The sequence below is a fragment of the Aegilops tauschii genome, chromosome 2 (genome assembly GCF_002575655.3).
Source record: "Aegilops tauschii subsp. strangulata cultivar AL8/78 chromosome 2, Aet v6.0, whole genome shotgun sequence".
NCBI lineage: Eukaryota > Viridiplantae > Streptophyta > Magnoliopsida > Poales > Poaceae > Aegilops > Aegilops tauschii.
In genome coordinates this window covers 94,791,379-94,808,490 of record NC_053036.3, presented here as the reverse complement: position 1 = coordinate 94,808,490, position 17,112 = coordinate 94,791,379, and the positions used below count along the sequence as shown (strand labels likewise).

Below are 17,112 nucleotides of genomic sequence, written 5' to 3'. Positions count from 1 at the left end.
CTTAATGTTTATTTGCTAATTAATAGCATTGCATGCAATGAACTAGCCATTGCATTTGTGTTTGGTAGTTTCAAGGCATTAAAAGCATGCACACCCCTCATCTTTTATTGGTTGATATGTCAAGAAACAAGAAACGAGATAGAAGTTAATGCACCGCGCCTAAGTGTTTTGGGATTATTTGATTTTCGTAAGATGACTTACACATCTAGACGGAGGGAGTATACCAAACAAATTGAAATATATTTAAGCGGGGAGCCCCCGTGCCGACAATTAGACAATTAATGATACTCCCTCCGTCTAGGTGTGTAAGTCATCTTACGAAAACCAAATAATTCCAAAACACTTAGACGCGGTGCATTAACTTCTACCTCGTTTCTTATTTCTTGACATATCAACCAATAAGATATGTGGGGTGTGCATGATTTTAATGACTTAAGACTAGCAAACACGACATGCAGTGGTTAGTTCATTGCATGCAATGCTATTAATTAGCAAATAAACATTAAGTTCTCTCATTTTTCCCTCCTCCTTAGTCACGGTGCACAACCTAGACGAAGGGAGCAGTGGTTTTACAAAGTAAAATTAAAATAAAACAGGCTGAAACAGGAATCGGAACTCCCTGAAGCATTTCATTGCTTGCTACGCCGTTCCTCCTCTCTAGGCGCCATCCTTTCTTGTGCACATAAGCATAACTCTAATTGTTTTTTCATGCTTAGCAAATGTCGTAATCAGAGTGCCGAATGTATACAGACCTGGGAGGATGTGTATGTGTAACTCGGCTAGCAGAACGACCTGCTCGTGCAGAAAAAGAAATCAACGCGCTACTTCAATTTTCATGGAAGTTCTTTCTCAACCGCTGAAGAAATAACTCAGCTTCAGTTAAGCTGATCTTTTCCCTGGAGCAGGATAGGTGAGGCCACGTGGCCTCTCGTTATCGAACATTTTTCCTTCCAGGCCAGGATTCTGTACATTATTGACACGCGTGTGCGATGGTGAAATAAAAAGAAATGGTTGCAGTTCAGGCGGCGTCGCACTGCGTGTGAATACCGTTTCTTTAATTTTTTTCTCCGGTTGAGAGGGAATGCATTGGACCATCGTGTGGTCCGCGCTCGATACCGGCAGAATATGGCTGCCTGTTCTCCACACGTCCCACGTGCACCAACGACCTCGTGCAGCGCGCGCGAGCCCGGAGCGTCGACGGCTCCATGCGGCGCCTACGCACGCACAGCACACGGCACACCTCACGGTTCACACGGCAGTTCGTCTCAATCAAGTGCAGATCCAAGCTTCCAATCGAATTATCCAAAACGCAATAGATCACTATGGTAGCACACCGGTTCCACAAACAAATTATGTTCGCATCATCCCACTCGCATCACGCAGATCGCTAGTAGTTACCACGCACACGAGCTGGAGCTCGATCTTCTCAAGCATCGGGGTGATGAGTGGGCGCGTTGGTCCCGATGAACGCCCTGATCTCCTCCACGAGCCTGCCGGAGTCGGGGAGCTCGGGGAAACAGTAGAAGGCGTGGATGGCGTCCGGGAACTCGAGTACCTTGACCGCCTTCCCCTTCCGCCGCAGCATGGCGCCGTACCGCCGCTGCCAATCCTGCAGCGGGTCCAGCCCGCCGACGGCCACCATCGCCGGCGGGAACGCCTCCGCCAGCTCGGGCTCCGGGCCCGCCTCGCCCGTCACGTGCGCCGCCGGGTGGTTCCGGTCCGCCCCCTCCGGCAGGAACGCCCTCCACGCCCAGTCGGAGCGCCGCATGTTCACCACCGGCGCCACGCCCTCCAGCCTCAGCTCCGCCTCCGTGCGCTCCTCGCCGCCGAAGTACGGCTGCAGGAGGACGATGCCGGCGAGGCGGACGGGGCTGTCGGAGGGAGCCGCGTCCGTCCACCGCTGGGCGACGTGGTGGACGATGTTGCCCCCCGCGCTGTCCCCGCCGAGGAAGCAGCGGGAGAGGTCGACCGGGACGGAGACGTCCGCGGGGAGGCCGGCGGCGCCGAGGTAGCGGAGCACGTCCACGCAGTCGTCGTAGGCGGCCGGGTGGCGGTGCTCGGGCGCGAGGCGGTAGTTGACGGAGACGACCACGGCGCCCAGCTCGCGGCAGAAGCGGCGGCACATGCCGTCGATGGGCGTGGAGGCCGCGGAGAGCAGCGTGAAGCCGCCGCCGTGGAAGTAGACGAGGACGGGGAGTGGGGTCGCCTCCGCTGCGGGGGAGTAGACGCGCGCCCAGAGGTTCCGGGAGGCGTCGACGGTGACGTCGGCGGAGCGGACGCCGTGCGCGTCCGGGCGCGGCCTCGCGGGCGACTGCCGGTCGCCGAAGGAGAAGAGGAAGCGGTTGACGGTCCCGTCGCGGCGCTGCGCGATGTCGTTGGCGGTGACGAGCGCGAACAGCTGGAGCCTCACCGACCACGGCAGCACCGGCGGCGCGGGCTTGTCGCCGGCGGCCGTTTCTTGGTTCTTCGTCGTGGCCTCCATGTCTCACTCCTCCGGTGTTAAATTGTGTGGCAGACTGAACTGAAGTAGCCTAGCGCTGCGAGTTGCCGAGTACTACTCCCGTTTATATGCACTCGAAAATGCATTGCAAGCTAATAATTGGTTGTCAATCTGGCTGTTGAGACTGTGACAGAAGCAGTGCATGGCACACGAGAGAATGGAGAAATTATTTGTTCGAGAGTGACACGCAGTCTGAGCTTGCAATTGTATACGGCGGATCAAAAGATATTAAGAATAACGCTTTTTCAACGGAAAATATTTGTGTACAGTACTCAAGATCATGTTCCCACCTTCCTCCTGGACCCAAGCTCGCTAGATCCAGCTACCCACGCCTATTATCAGCATCGCAGCTGGTCAGCCGTGCCTTCGGTGACCCTACGACGTTCTTCAAGGTGTGGTGGATCTTGTTCCCTTTTTGTTAGGCCAACTCCCGCGCACGATCTTAAACATATGTTCGTTTCTGTTCGTTTGAGGTACGATTTGGCGGACGTCCGGGAGGCGGACAGGCGCCTGAAGTATTCACACCCAACGCGCACGAGGTGTCCCGACCCCAAAACGGACACGCCCTGCCTCGAGCACCTCTGCCTCGCCGCCGTCCCGCCCCGCCCCGAGCTCCACCGCCGCGCGCGCCCCGCCGACGCCGCACCGCATGCACCCGCGTGTACCCAGTAGCTCGCTGTGCCCCCGAGCTCGCTGCCGCACCACCGCGCGCACCCCGGAGCCCTGCCGCGAGCTGGCCGCCGCCCTGCTGCGCGTGCCCCGCCCCAAGCTCGCTGTGCCCCGCGCACGCGCCCGAGCCTCGCCCCAGGCCGCCCCGAGCCGCGCCCGCCCCTTCCTCTGCCGTCGCCGTCGCGGCCCCGGGAGCACGCGCTGCCTCGAGCTCCTCACTGCGAAGGACCGCCCCGCCCCAGGCTGCCCCGGGCCGTGCCCGCCCCTTCCTCTGCGGCAGCGGGCGGCGGCGGAGCGCGCGAGGCGGGCGGCGGGCGGCGGGTGCGCAGCGGAGCAGCAGCGAGCAAGGAGTGTGGGTCGCTGACAGGTGGGCCAGAGACGGACACAAGCGGACGAGAGGAGGAGAGAAGAGCATTCGCTTTTGTCCGCCGAGACGCATCGGTCGCACAAATTTGCTCATGGTTTGGGGTTGGGACGGACCACTCTGTCCGTTTGGGTATACCCGCTGGGCCAGATTTTGCCCCATACGGACAAACCCGGACCAGATGGGTCGCGCGATGGAGTTGGCCTTAGGTCTTGTGTTTGCTTCTGGGCGACGACGACATCATAGAGTTGGAATAAGGTCCTTTGGCGGTGTGTTCAACGTTTGTGGAGAGCGCGTGAAGATTGTGGTCCGTCAGATTTGGTTGGATCCCACGGTGTGTGTTGGTGCACTCGCCCCCCGGTGTGTCAAGGTTTGTGAAGTTATGCTGCTAATTGGTGGTTGTTTCGTCCTTTTTGTTGACATTTGTCTGTAATCCTCATCGTTGTTCAGTGGCATCATGTGATGGCTTGCTCTATAGGGAGATCCCCGACTGATGTTCTCTCTCCCAGATGGTGGGTGACTCTTGCGGTTTTCCAAGCCCGTGGTGAGAATGACTTTGGAAGGCTTGGTGGAAGTTGCTGAGCTTTTGCCTTCCTTCCACGGTTGCTACATCGGAGAAGATGGTGAGGTTGAAAGCGATGCTCTGTTCGAACTTCATTTCAATTTTCTATTTGTGCAAGGCCATCATTATTAAGCACGGGATGCGATGCGCGAGCGCGGGTTCCTAGATGCCATTGGTATTGGTGAGGCTCCCGTGGCGGGCTTGATGGCTTAGGCTTTGCGACAAGGTGTGTTGGAGGTTCCAAGTGATAGCTCGGTGCTTCAACGGTGGTGAGAGCTTATAGCGCCCTGAGATCGGCACTACGCAGACCCCACAACTTTCAAATAGTGGCCATTTGGTACACAACGCTCGCAACAGCTCCTGGCCATTCCATAGTGGGTCGGCCCTTACAACGCTTCTTGTTTCCATCACTTTTGAATCTTCTAGATTGTTCTCCCACTTTTCTTTGGTGGTTTTTCTAGGACGGGTTTTGTTTCATTTTTTATTTTTTATTAACATTTCTTTCTAAAATTTGCAAACTCTTTTCACATTAAAAACACAAAATCAAGACTATTTACCGGAATTTTGTATTTTTTAAACTTCATGAACTTTTTTCAAATCGACGAGAAATTTTCTAAATTCGTGAACAAATTTCAAATTCATGATTTTTTATAAAAATTTCAATCTTGTGAACTTTTTTAAAAACTCACAATTTTTTTAAACCCATGAAAAAATAACTGAAAAATTGGCAACCGGTGTTTTCTATGGACAAAACAGCAGCAGAAGAGAAAACCGAGAGAAGAAAAGGGAGCAAACGAAAATGAAAAATGCCGAGCGACCTTTTGTTTTTTTGACAAAGCTAATTGGGCTGCGGCCCACTGTGGCGGGGCGTGAGCGCCAACTTTCTTTCGGGCGCCGTGGAGGTCTCCCAGATTCTTGTGCTCCTCCTGGCCGTGGCGTCCGGCGGCGGCGGCGGCGGCGTGCCCTAAATCCAGCGGCTTTTACCAGTGTGCTTTTTGGGAAACGGCAGAGATCTACAGCAGCGTTGTCACGCATCTGCTTGTGAGTATACTCCAAATCTACGTACAAAGCATGCACGGAATCGGGTTGATGTATCTGATCTGATTACTGTTGGTACTCGTAAAAATTACTACCTCTGTCCCATAATGTAAGACGTTTTTATAGTCTAATTTGAACTGCAATCTGTTCTGTTGACCTCAAAATTGTATCTGTCCTGTTTATATTCAAGAAAAAGGTTTACAGCTTACATGATTGTCAAAAATAATTGGAACATCACGGGCTTGTCCAAAATAAATTGAATACCAAGGGCTTTCATCCACAAGCCGCCAATAAAAAGGAACGATAGTTGAAATTCGAAATATTACATGTGAACTAAAATAAAGAATGGCAATCACTACTATATTTCAAATTTCGACTGTCGGGCTTTAATTGAATGCCCGATTTATTTGTGCGATTTCAATTCTTTCGCTCTGCTTCAATGGCATTGATGGACTGATCATTGATGAATATAGAACTGATGCCTGATGGAAATGATTGGTGTATGCCTCACTTAAGGATGTTTTTGGTTGTTCATCTCACATTTTCTACGGCTGTGTTATGTTCAGTCAAGTTATATACTACTCTAGTGACGATGTGCTCATGTTCAGCTTTGAAACAGGACACTGTAAAGCTGAATATTACTCTGCGTATCTTCTTTTGCAACAGAGAGAGCAACGCATACAAGTATACCATTACCATCTTGTAATAATGCTTTAACATGCCATGATTGTGCGTAGCACTAGGTTTCTTTGTAAAGTCGCATTCTAGCTTTGCATTTCCAGCACAAGTTCTGTACAAAATATGGAAGCTAACAAGAGTATAAGGTATAGACATGACTTTTAACAAACAGGGTAACTGACATTACAGGCCAGGTCTGAACTGATGGAGACAATGTACAAAAACGAGGCAACAGCAACTGATTGTCCTGAAGACAATGATAAAGGCGGACATGGTATAACCAAGAATGGGCAATACATTCCATGGATGGCCCGTGCAATGGGGAGGCGGGGGAGGAGGTGCAGTAACTAACCACCTTTATAATGTTTTTCTACTAATTGTTTCTTTCCGTAGCCATACAGATCTTGACGGTGGCATTCTCTCTCACAGTTGATAAACAAAACAAGGACTAACTCCAGTGCAACCACTATAATCATCCCAGACCACAGTCCGCAGGTTTTTTTGCAATTGACCTGCAAAATTTTTGAGTATCTGAATTTCCTATTGCAACATTTCTGTTAATTGATTTCCTTTCACCCTTATTTGTGAATGGGTCAATGCAGTTCACAAATGATGCGCTCTTTGATGTGTTACACCACTTGGTGCCAATCTTGGAAAAGGACAATGTCCGATCTTTCCTCTGTTTCTTCAATGAGAATGGAATCGGCATGACTTGGGGTTTCATCATCACGCCAGAAACTTTGAACCAAATAGTCGTGTATGATGCAGTACGATGTGCCAAAGTTATCCTGGTTGGTAAGCATCCTGAGCTTCACGGGTTCCGAGCCAATCCCAACTGCATGACACGATATGGGTTCTTTCCCCTCCACCGAGCTGCTGATATGTTCTCTGTTGATATGATTGAGTTGCTCTTGCGCCATGGTGCGTCTGCCAATTTACGCACATCTGGTGATGTGGTCACCGGTAACCTACTCCCACTCCATGTTGCGGTTGAGAACACTTGCATGCATAAGTACCTTGAGGACAGTCTGAATCCTAATCAACAGCAAGTGGACTGGAGCCAGGCAGATTTCAACTATATCCTCAAGCTCATTCACGTCCTGTGCCTACCCGAAATGGTTTGTTTCGCATCTATCCTTGTACAAACTACTTTTCATGATGGATCAAATGATATAAATTTTGTATTGTAGATGTTGATATGTTTTTCTAAAAACTTGGTCAAACATGCTCTTGTTTGACTTTTGAAAAAACAAATACACCTTATATAAAGGAACGGAGGGAGTATATAGCAATACCTAAGTCCCAAGGACATTACATTCTTACAACTGCACTTTTCAGAGTATGCAGTTCTCTGTATTACACTGTCCGTATGTGTATGTACATGTCCTTTGACATTACTAATTTTTAATGAACAGAGAACTATTTAAGTTAACTTCTGAAATTTTGATTTTGTTTACAAATTGAACCAAGTTCTTCTTCCATGTTCATTGTTTTGCAGAAACTCTTCTTGGATACGACTAGGCTGCTAGCCAACCACACAGATAATCTGTTAGATGAGCTCTGCAAGTACATAGGAGATGGAAAGATCGTCCATGCAGCTGTTTTGCTCCTAGCAGCTCAAAAGCAGATCCGCGGGCTATCTTCCTGCAAGGGAGGGGGGAGTAGTAAGCGAGATGGGTTTGGTACTATCACTAACTATGTTCTGGACAACATTACTGCTATAAGTTTGGAGATGTGCAAAAACACACTGGAAATGGAGCCACTAGATGTGAAAAATAAGCTTTTTTTATGTTACATTGAATCTTGTTCATGTAATTTCTAAAGCTGGTGAAGCTCTTGATGCTTACATGCAGTCTCATCCGAAGGTAAAAACCTCGTAGTCGCAGTTACGATACCATCATTTCCTTATTATTTCTACTCCATCCGAGCCATATTAATTGTCGCTGATTTAGTACAAAGTAGTACTAAATCAGCGACAATTAGTATGGATCGGAGGGAGTACTAAATATATGCATATCACTGCATTAATCTGATTAGATACTACAAAGCTTGAAATTACTGACATTGTTCCAATTTCTGAGAACCTAATTGCTATCAAGCATTTGGTAGGTGTCATGGTGCCTTAATAGATCGTTGTTCCAGCTTACAACATATAATGACTAAATACTGGGAAGTGAGCTGAACATTCATGTTTTATTAACTACGAAATCAAATAAGTTTTCATAACACGTGTTTAGTACATGTTTTCCAGAATGTAAATAGGTCTCCTGTCTTTAAACTTGCATTACTCCGTTCGTAAATACATAACATGTTAGACATTGACCTTTGTTTTTGTGCCCGTATTATTAGTGGATTTTTTTAAATTTGTGAGGAATATTTTTCATCTATACGAACTAATGATACTACAGTCACTAGTAGAAAAAGGGCCTTTTGTCCCGGTTCTAGAGGGCCTTTAGTCCCGCCCGGTTCTGGAACCGGGACTAAAGGGGCCCTCCACGTGATCACTCCTCAATTTAATCTCTAATCACCCCTCATCGTTCCAAATCATCTAACTTCCCGAACGGTCACCCATCCTCCCACTCCCCCAGCCTGAGCACGCTTAACTTCCGGGTTCTATTCTCCCTCGTTTCCAAGTCTGCACTTGTTGTTTTCCTAACAATAGTAAGATGTCAATCCTATTAACCCTCAGGAGTTTAGCTTGAGCATGAAGTCACACATTTCACTATTTGAGTTTGAAACTATTGTTTTAAAAAACAATAATTATTTAGTAACACTAATATTTCTTGAATAAGTACTTTGACCACAGTTTGACCAGATTTGACCAAAATTCAAAAAAATTGAAATAATTATTTAGTAACACTAATATTCTTGAATAATTATTTAGTAACATTAATACTTCTTGAATAAGTAGCTTGACCATAGTTTGACCAGATTTAACGAAAATTTAAAAAAACTGAAATTTGAGCATAACTTCTTTTCCTTTTGGAATTTGAGGATTCTAAAAATTTGCAAACAGGCTGTAGGCTGTCAAAATCGGATGCGGATTTTCGTGCTGAACATTTTGATATATTATACGTTTTTTCTGACATCGTATGCAAAAGTTATAGCCGTTTTACATTTTCCCTACAGTTTTTGCAAAACATGTCCAAATTTAAGTTTTTAAATTTTCCTAACTAGTAGATGTGGTAACATAACTACATGTCAAAGGATTTTAACTTTTGAAGTTTTTATCATTTTCTTTTGCTTTTTACAAAACTGAAAAGGCGATACACCGGGGGGGGGGGGGGGTAGGATTTGAAACTTGCACCTTCCACGAACCGGTACTAATGGGCATCGCACCCTTTAATACCGGTTCGTGGCACCAACCGGGACTAAAGGTCCCATTTGAACCGGGAGTAATGCCTGTACGGTGCCCTCGCCGCTCGAACCGGGACTAATGTGAGCATTAGTCCCGGTTCGTAATGCAACCGGTATTAATGCTCTTTTCTGGCCGAACCAAAGCCCCTTTTTCTACTAGTGAGTCCCAACCTAATTTGTTGTTCTCATATATGTTAGGTAGTCAAAGTTAGAAAAGTTTGGCTATGTTGGAATTCGTGTATTTACAAACAGTGGTACTATTTGCTGTGTGTTTCCGTTACAAACAATACTTTCTATTTCTATCATCTCTCTCTCTCTCTCAAAAATGTCATGCAGATGCCGTGTGTCATAGAAGTGGCCCATGCGGAGGTCTTTGAACATGTCACACTGATTCTGAAGGATCATGGTTTTTGTTCTACTGGAGATGGCATAGATATTGGAAATCTGTACATTTCTACACACCCCTTCCATTTCTCTGATCGTAACTTTGCATACTTATGATGGTCATCCTTTTTCTTGTTCTTGAAGCTGCCCCTATAAGAATGTGCTATCCATTCGAGAGAAACCTCACAAATTTGGTGCGTGTATTGGTTGAAGTATTTCTTTCAGAAATTGAGAATTTAAACACTAATTATCTGTGATGGAAAACAGGGGTGATGGCTAGGATCAAAGCAGGCCTGAAAGAGCCTTGTCTGCGAAATGGAAAGGTAAAGATACTCGAATAATGATGAAAATACACCATTACATACTCCCAAGCCCTCATGCAAGAAACCGATGCTATTTACGTTTTATTTTTCAACATGCATGGTTTTTATAGTGTTACTGATTTTGTGACTAAATTATGTGATAACCCTCTTCTTTTTAATACCACGGGTGCGTGACTTGATTATGTTAAATTTTGAAGTGGTGTATCTTCGTCAATAATATCTGGTTCCATAAAAATATTAGGAGTAGAACTTAGGTTTCTATTGTAGTCCGACTAGCATTTTTATAATGTTTGCAGTGGGGTTTTGGGATTTCTGACATTTAGAAAGATCTTGATTGACCTGTGAGCCAGCCTAAAGTGAAGAAAGATCCCAGGGGATGGGAGCTCAAATTTGCAAGGAGAAGTTTCTTCCCATTGCAGAGATCAGTGTTAACGTCAGAGCTTGGTGCGAAGTGGTGCGCTCTTAGGGAGAAGGCTTATGGGGCCAATATCTTGGATAAATCAACAGGCCAAGCATCTATGTTCATGGGCGGAACTCTGCAGCCAAAAGTTAATTATCAGCCCAGAAGGCTGTTTGGTACGGTGGCATTGACGCTCTTGAAAGCGCTAAGGAAGGCATGACCACGACGAAGGTAACGCCATGGATTCTGTTTTTCTGGTTCAAGTTTCTTTGTCAATGTGTGCACCTTAATCTTGTGGAGCATGCATGGAAGAAAATGCATCTTGGGACAGAATATATTTGTAGGTTCAGCTTTCTCACTTGAATTTGTCAAGGTTTATTGGATAGTTTTGTCTTTGTATCCTAGTTCGCTCACCTGACATTTCGAGGCAAATACGTTCGTGTAAATCCTTGGTTAGAAAGAAGTCATCTCATGGTGTGTTTGTTTGCGCAGGAGCTGGCAATATCTTGCAATTGAGACCCCATCATTTACCTGCATTCGAATGTTCAGTGTGCAAGATGTGCTAGGGTGCGTAGTAGTATAGTAACTGAAATTCAACTTCTTAATAATTCGGAAGCATGTCTTTTTCTTGAGGGAATTCTGAATCATGGAAGCCAAGAAGACGTCGACGCAGAGGATGTTGTTCGGCAACCTTCTTTTGAAAACGAAGAGATCTTTACTTTCTTATTAGAGTAAATAGCATAAAACTACCACTTTTCGTCCTATGGTTCCAAAAAACCATCACTTTTTTGTTTGTGACTGATACCTACCACTTTTTTCGTCGGTTGTCTCAAAAAACCCAAATCGCCCGTTGCTAGCGTTTTAAACCGTTTTCTGACGGTCCGGGCCCGCCTGTCAGGCCACGTCAGCGCCGCGCGTGACGGCGAGGCCGGTAACGGCCGTTATTCGGACCGACCGGCGCGGTCGGACCGCACCCGCTCGCTCGCTGTCGTTCTCTCTCTGTCGGCAGCATCTCTCTCTCGCTCCTCCTTCCCCCCGTGCTCTCTGTCTCCCCCGACGATGGCGGCGGCGAAGAAGAAGGACGACGGCGAGCCTGGGCCGACAGCCAGCAGCGAGGGCGGTGCTCACTCCGAGGTCAACAAGTGGCTAGGCAGCGCAAGTTTCCCGACCCAGCGCTCGTCTGGGCCACCGACGCAGGAGGTTCAGATGTCGCCGGCGTTCCGCGCGGCCAGGGCAGTGGCCAAATGCATCCACGCGGATCCAGAAGGCGGGCACCAGTGGGCCTCCTCACTTGGTGGCGTGGAGTAAGTTATGAATTGTTTTAATTATTTTTCTTAGTTTATTTATGAACTAGGGTACTAGGGTTAGGATTTGTTTCTTATATTGTTAATGAATTAGTTCTTTGGTATATTATTATGTATACATTGTACTCAATATATGAATTAGGGTTTAGGTTTGGATGATATGTTGTGCAAGTGAAATTGTTGCATACTTTTTAACTTGAAAATCTGAAGAAATCTGAATGTGTTGTTTCTTTTTTTGCATAGTTTGGATGATGAAGTATGGGAATTGAGGCTGCATTTTCAGGGTAGAGACAACATGGAAAGGAAGTTTTCCTTATCAGAAATGAATTACCTGTTTTTGTTAGCACTTATTGAACTTGAGGGCTATGGGTTGGATGCCTATCTGTCATATGTTAAGGATGAGGGTAAGGGGCTGGAGGGGATTGAGGTTTTGGACAGTGATGAGAAGGTGGAGGAGATGCTAGATTTGTTTGCTGAGAAGAAAATATTGAACATAACAGTGAGAGAGGCTAGTGACCCAAATCCAGCAGATGCAAACATGGACCACACCTTGCTTGAAGAGCAGATTCCAATTAGTCAAGTTGGTGATCCCATTGTTTATAGTGTTTCCCAAGAAGGTGTCCTTTTCCCTGTCTCAAATTCTTCACAGCCCCCACTTGTGCCTGTTGATCCATATTTTAACACACAACAGAGCTGTAATTTCAACAAGGGAAAAGAGGCAGTGGAAATTGAAGGCATTGAAGCAGAAGATCAAGATGAAGACGAGTTGGACAAATCCTCTTCAGATTTTGAGTTTTTCAGGGGTGATTACAGAGGGAAGAAAATTTCATACAAGTCTTGGGCTAGGGGAGAAGATGAAGGTGGTGAAGGAACAAGTCAGCACTACAGGGAAGAGGAAGAGATGGCTGAGCATTATTTTGGGGGTGCTTCTGAACCCTCAGAGTTTTGGCAGGAGCCAAATGGTTCTGAAGAAGATGATGAAGAAGAAGTTTCAGATCATGTGAAAACTGTGGCACAGAAGATACCTGTGAGGAAACAAGGCCCAACAAGCAGATCACACAGTGAGCCAGATCACAAAAAGTTTGAAGATTTCATGCCAGAAGCTGATGAGTTCTGCTTTCCAGGTGATGAAGGCATTTCTGATGAAGAAGATGATGCACCTAGGTTGCCTTGTGGCAGCAAGAGAAAATTGAAGAAGAAGAAGGAGAGAATATGGTATGATTCCTCTAGGCCTGATGCACATGAACAGTTTAGAATTCATTTGTGCTTTCAGAATGTGGTAGAGTTCAGAGAAGCATTGAGAAACTACCATGTTAGGACACTTAGGAACTTTGAGTACCATAGGAATGATCCAAGTAGGATCATAGCCTGGTGCTCAGATAGAAAGCATGGTTGTGAGTTTTATATTACTGCTTCTAAGATTGCCCATGAGTCAACCTTTAGCATCAAGAAGATGAATCTTGATCACACCTGTGGAGCAAGTGGAGAGAACACAAAGGTTACCATGAAGTGGGTTGCAAAGGCTGTTGAGGATACTGTAAGATCCAATCCTGGTGCAGGTGTTGAGACTATACTGAGTTATACAAAAAAGAAATTTGGAGTACATGTTCCAAAAAGTTTGGCCTACAGGGCAAGGAGGAAAGCAGTTGATGTTGTGCAAGGGGATCACAAGACACAATACTACAGGTTAAGAGACTATCTGCAGTGTGTTTTGGACACAAACCCTGGTAGTAGGTGTGTTGTGACAACAAAGGAATTTGAACTCCACCCAGCACCTACCCCAAGGTTTCATTACATGTTTTATTGTCTGTTTGCTTGTAAGGAGGGGTTCCTAAATGGTTGCAGGCCTTTCATAGGTAAATCTAGTCTGTATAGTGCTTAAATAGGGATTGCATTACATGTTGCTGTTTACTAATGGCTTAAAATGCAGGTCTTGATGGATGCTTCATCAAACTAAGCACTGGGCAGCAAATCCTGGCAGCAACAGGGAGGGATGGCAACAACAACATCTTCCCTATTGCATTTGGTGTTGTTGACAAGGAGGAGACATATAGTTGGACTTGGTTTCTTACACAGTTAAGGACAGTAATTGGTAGTGGCAACAAGTTTGGGCCCTACACAATTATGTCAGACAGGCAAAAGGTACAACTACTCTTCATGATTTGACTGATTTTCCTTTCACTATGTACTGCTTTTCCTTGCACTATGTACTGCTTTTCCTTGCACTATGTACTGCTTTTCTCTACTTACTTCACTAGTTATTAATACAAAATCAATGAACAGGGTCTGCTCAATGCAATAGAGGATGTATTTCCTGATTCCCCTCAAAGATTTTATTTAAGACACATATATGCCAACTTACAATCAGCTGGGTTTAGAGGGGATGAATTGAAAAAACATCTAGACCAGGCTGCATATTCTTTCACTAAGCATGGGCATGATCTGGGCATGGAAGCATTGAAGAAAGAGAGTGAGGAGGCATGGAAGTGGTTGTCCAACATACCAGTCCATACTTGGGCCAGGCATAGAATGGATACTATATGCAAGACAGACCTTGTTGTAAACAATCTTAGTGAAGTTTTCAACAGGATTATTCTGGATGCTAGGAACAAGCCCATAAGGACAATGCTTGAAGGAATTAGGACAAAACTCATGATCAAGTTTCAGAAGATTAGGGAGAAGACAGAGACATGTAGGTGGGATATCACACCCACTTACTCTGAGATATTGGAGGAGGCCAAGAAGTGGGCAAAATATTGTGATGCATATATGGCTGGACCAGGAATTTGGCAAGTTACAAGTAGTTCAGAAAACACCTACTGTGTAAACCTAAACAACTACACTTGTGACTGCAGGAGGTGGGATATGACAGTTGTTCCATGTAGTCATGCTATAGCAGCAATGCAGAAGGTGAAGCTACACCCTGAAGATTTTGTCCATGATTTCTTCAAGAAGCCCCTCTACTGTGAAACCTACAAGCATATTATATACCCTGTTCCAGGCCCTGATTGTTGGCCACACACCATGGGGGATGACATATCTCCTCCAGTATTCAAAGAAAAGAAGGGTAAAAAGCAGACAACTAGGAGGAAAGGACATTTTGAGGTGCCTGCCAAGAAGGATACATCAAGAATTGGGACAGTGACCTGTAGCAATTGCAATATGCAAGGTCACAGATATACCACTTGTGGTGTTCCACTGAAACCCAAACTGCAGATGAGAAAGAATAATCACCAGGTATACTTATTGATAAAGAAACTTCTGTTTCATAGGCTAGGTGGTTTAATTATAATTTACTTTGTTAAATGTGCAGGAGAATAGGTCAGACTACTCTTCATCTACCAGAGCTTCTACAGGTGTGGTTGCACCCCCACCCTCACCCCCCACCACCATCAGCACCATCAGCACCAGCCATAGCTAGGAAGAGGCCTGCAACAGCCACAACTACTTCAGGACCAGCAAAGAGGAACAAGGGAGCTGCTTCTGCTACTCCAGCACCAGCCACATCAGCACCTGCCAAGAAGACCAAAGCAACCAAGAAGACCAAATCAACCAAGAAGACAGGGGCTCCTAGCACATCTTCACCAGCCAAGAACACAAGGTCATCCATTGCTTCTCCAGCAAAGAACACCAGAGCATCAATAGCTAGCAGAGGGTACACAGTTTTCAATGCTCCAAGGCAAGCTGCCAACTCTGAGATGGAGATTGGGTCCAAGAGGGTTAGGAAGCCAACTGGAAAGTGGAAGGCATATTTCACAGCTAGTGGTAACTACTGAAGATTCCAACATTTGAGAAAGTTGTCTTGTTGTATGAGTGCTGAAACCTAAGTGTTTGCAACCTTAAACCTATGTATTTGCTTGCTGAAACTTGAGTGTTAGCATTATGAAACCTATGTATTTGCTTCCTGAAACCAGAGTGTTTGCATTTATGAAACCTATGTATTGGATGTACTTCACCATCTGCAGAACACACATCATGAATCAAGGATGGCCTTGATTTTCTCAAGTTTCTCCTTGCTTGCATGCCCATCACTCAGCAGCTCATTCACCACATGCTCAAGCTTGGCCTTCTCTATCTTAAGCAAATCTCTCTCCTGTTCAACCTCCTTCTTTGCCTTCCTGGTATTCTTGATAATGTCAGCTTGGCTCTGTAAAATGCACCTTTGTTCCTTGGCAAGTTTGAGCTTCTCCATCTGAACCTCCAACCTAGCTCTCTCTTCTACCTCTTTCTTCTTCTTCTCAAATTCTTCCTCCTCAACTGCCTTCTGGTTATCCATGTGGCCTACCCTACCATCCTGCCAATCAAACATCTTGGACAAGCTTTGTGTACTCAATGCACAGCTTGTCATTTTCAGTCTTAAGCTTGGCCAAATGCTTCTCATACTTCTGCTTATCAACTACCCCGCCACAATTCTGTTCATGGTACATGTCCCACAGCCTGGACAAGCAATTCTGAAGAATTGGATGCCAGGGCTTGACAACCCACTCAGTAACACCACAGTTAACACCTTCACTCTGCATTTGGAAATTGAAATATACATCACTAAGTGCACTCAATTTCAAAACAACAAATCATATCAGACTAAGAAACTAAAGGTGAGGCTTAAGTAAATTGAATATGTTGTTTAATATAACTCAAACTATAACTGAAACCCAACCTGCTTGTACAAGTACATTCACAGATATATGCTTCCTATACATAAGCATTTTTGATAGTAACCATATCCCTCAATACCTTAATACAAGGCATATTGCAGTTCATCCTAAATAATACAATGTAGGTTTAGAAGAGCAACTTGTCAACATAATACTGTGTGGGTTCAGAACAGCAACTTGTCATCCTTGTAAATACATGTGTGGGTTCAGAAGAAAATGATTCCAATTAAGGTACTATACCTGCTGCACTGGACAACCATAGAAACGCCTTCCAGTTAAGGTTCCTTCAAATGCCACACACTTAATTGGCCTCATGTGGTGCATCATGCAGGTGGGTTCAGAAAGCTCCAGCTGGCCACAGAAAAGAGGCTCCACGGTGGTGTCAGGGGTCTCCTGCATGAACAGATGAACAAAATCACCTTAGCTCACAGAACCAGACATAGATCACAAATTAATTCCCCAATCCAGCAAGAACCCTAACCCAAACCCTAGTTTTCAAGCATACATAAACATAGCTCAAACAGCAACCATAACCCTGCCTACTAAATAACAGTAAACAAAGCTTACCCTAGCTCACCAAGATGAACACTAACCTAATCTAGCTCCTAGATGAACCCTAACCCTAGCTCAGCAGATCGAAAAACTTACCCAAAGAGCCATGTCCATGCTTGTGATGTCGCACTCATCCTCTGAGCTCGTATCCCCGTCATTCCAGGAAGGCATGGCGGCGGTGGAGCTTCCACAGCGCAAGTCGCCGCCGGCGTCGAAGAGCAGAGAGGAGAGGAGCGAGAGAGTGAGAGTGAGAGCAGAGGAATGAGTGCGGGCAGGGGAGAGAGTGAGAGTGAGGGCAGGGGAGCAGAGTAATGAGCGCACGAGCG

General features: G+C 45.8%; 2 protein-coding genes across 2 annotated transcripts; one reads left to right on the top strand and one right to left on the bottom strand.

Moving 5' to 3' along the window:
- Positions 1-1,298: 1,298 nt before the first annotated feature.
- Positions 1,299-2,738, bottom strand: LOC109744950 (probable carboxylesterase 18). The gene has a single exon (XM_020304092.4). It carries the CDS (start codon positions 2,480-2,482, stop codon positions 1,427-1,429), a length of 1,056 nt encoding a protein of 351 aa, XP_020159681.1. The 5' UTR covers positions 2,483-2,738; the 3' UTR covers positions 1,299-1,426.
- A 3,669-nt stretch (positions 2,739-6,407) lies between these two features.
- LOC109744946 (uncharacterized) lies at positions 6,408-7,708 on the top strand. The gene is made up of 2 exons (XM_073506902.1): positions 6,408-6,929; positions 7,310-7,708. The coding sequence occupies exons 1-2, from the start codon at positions 6,408-6,410 to the stop codon at positions 7,631-7,633; spliced, it is 846 nt and encodes a 281-aa protein (XP_073363003.1). The 3' UTR covers positions 7,634-7,708.
- Positions 7,709-17,112: the final 9,404 nt, after the last annotated feature.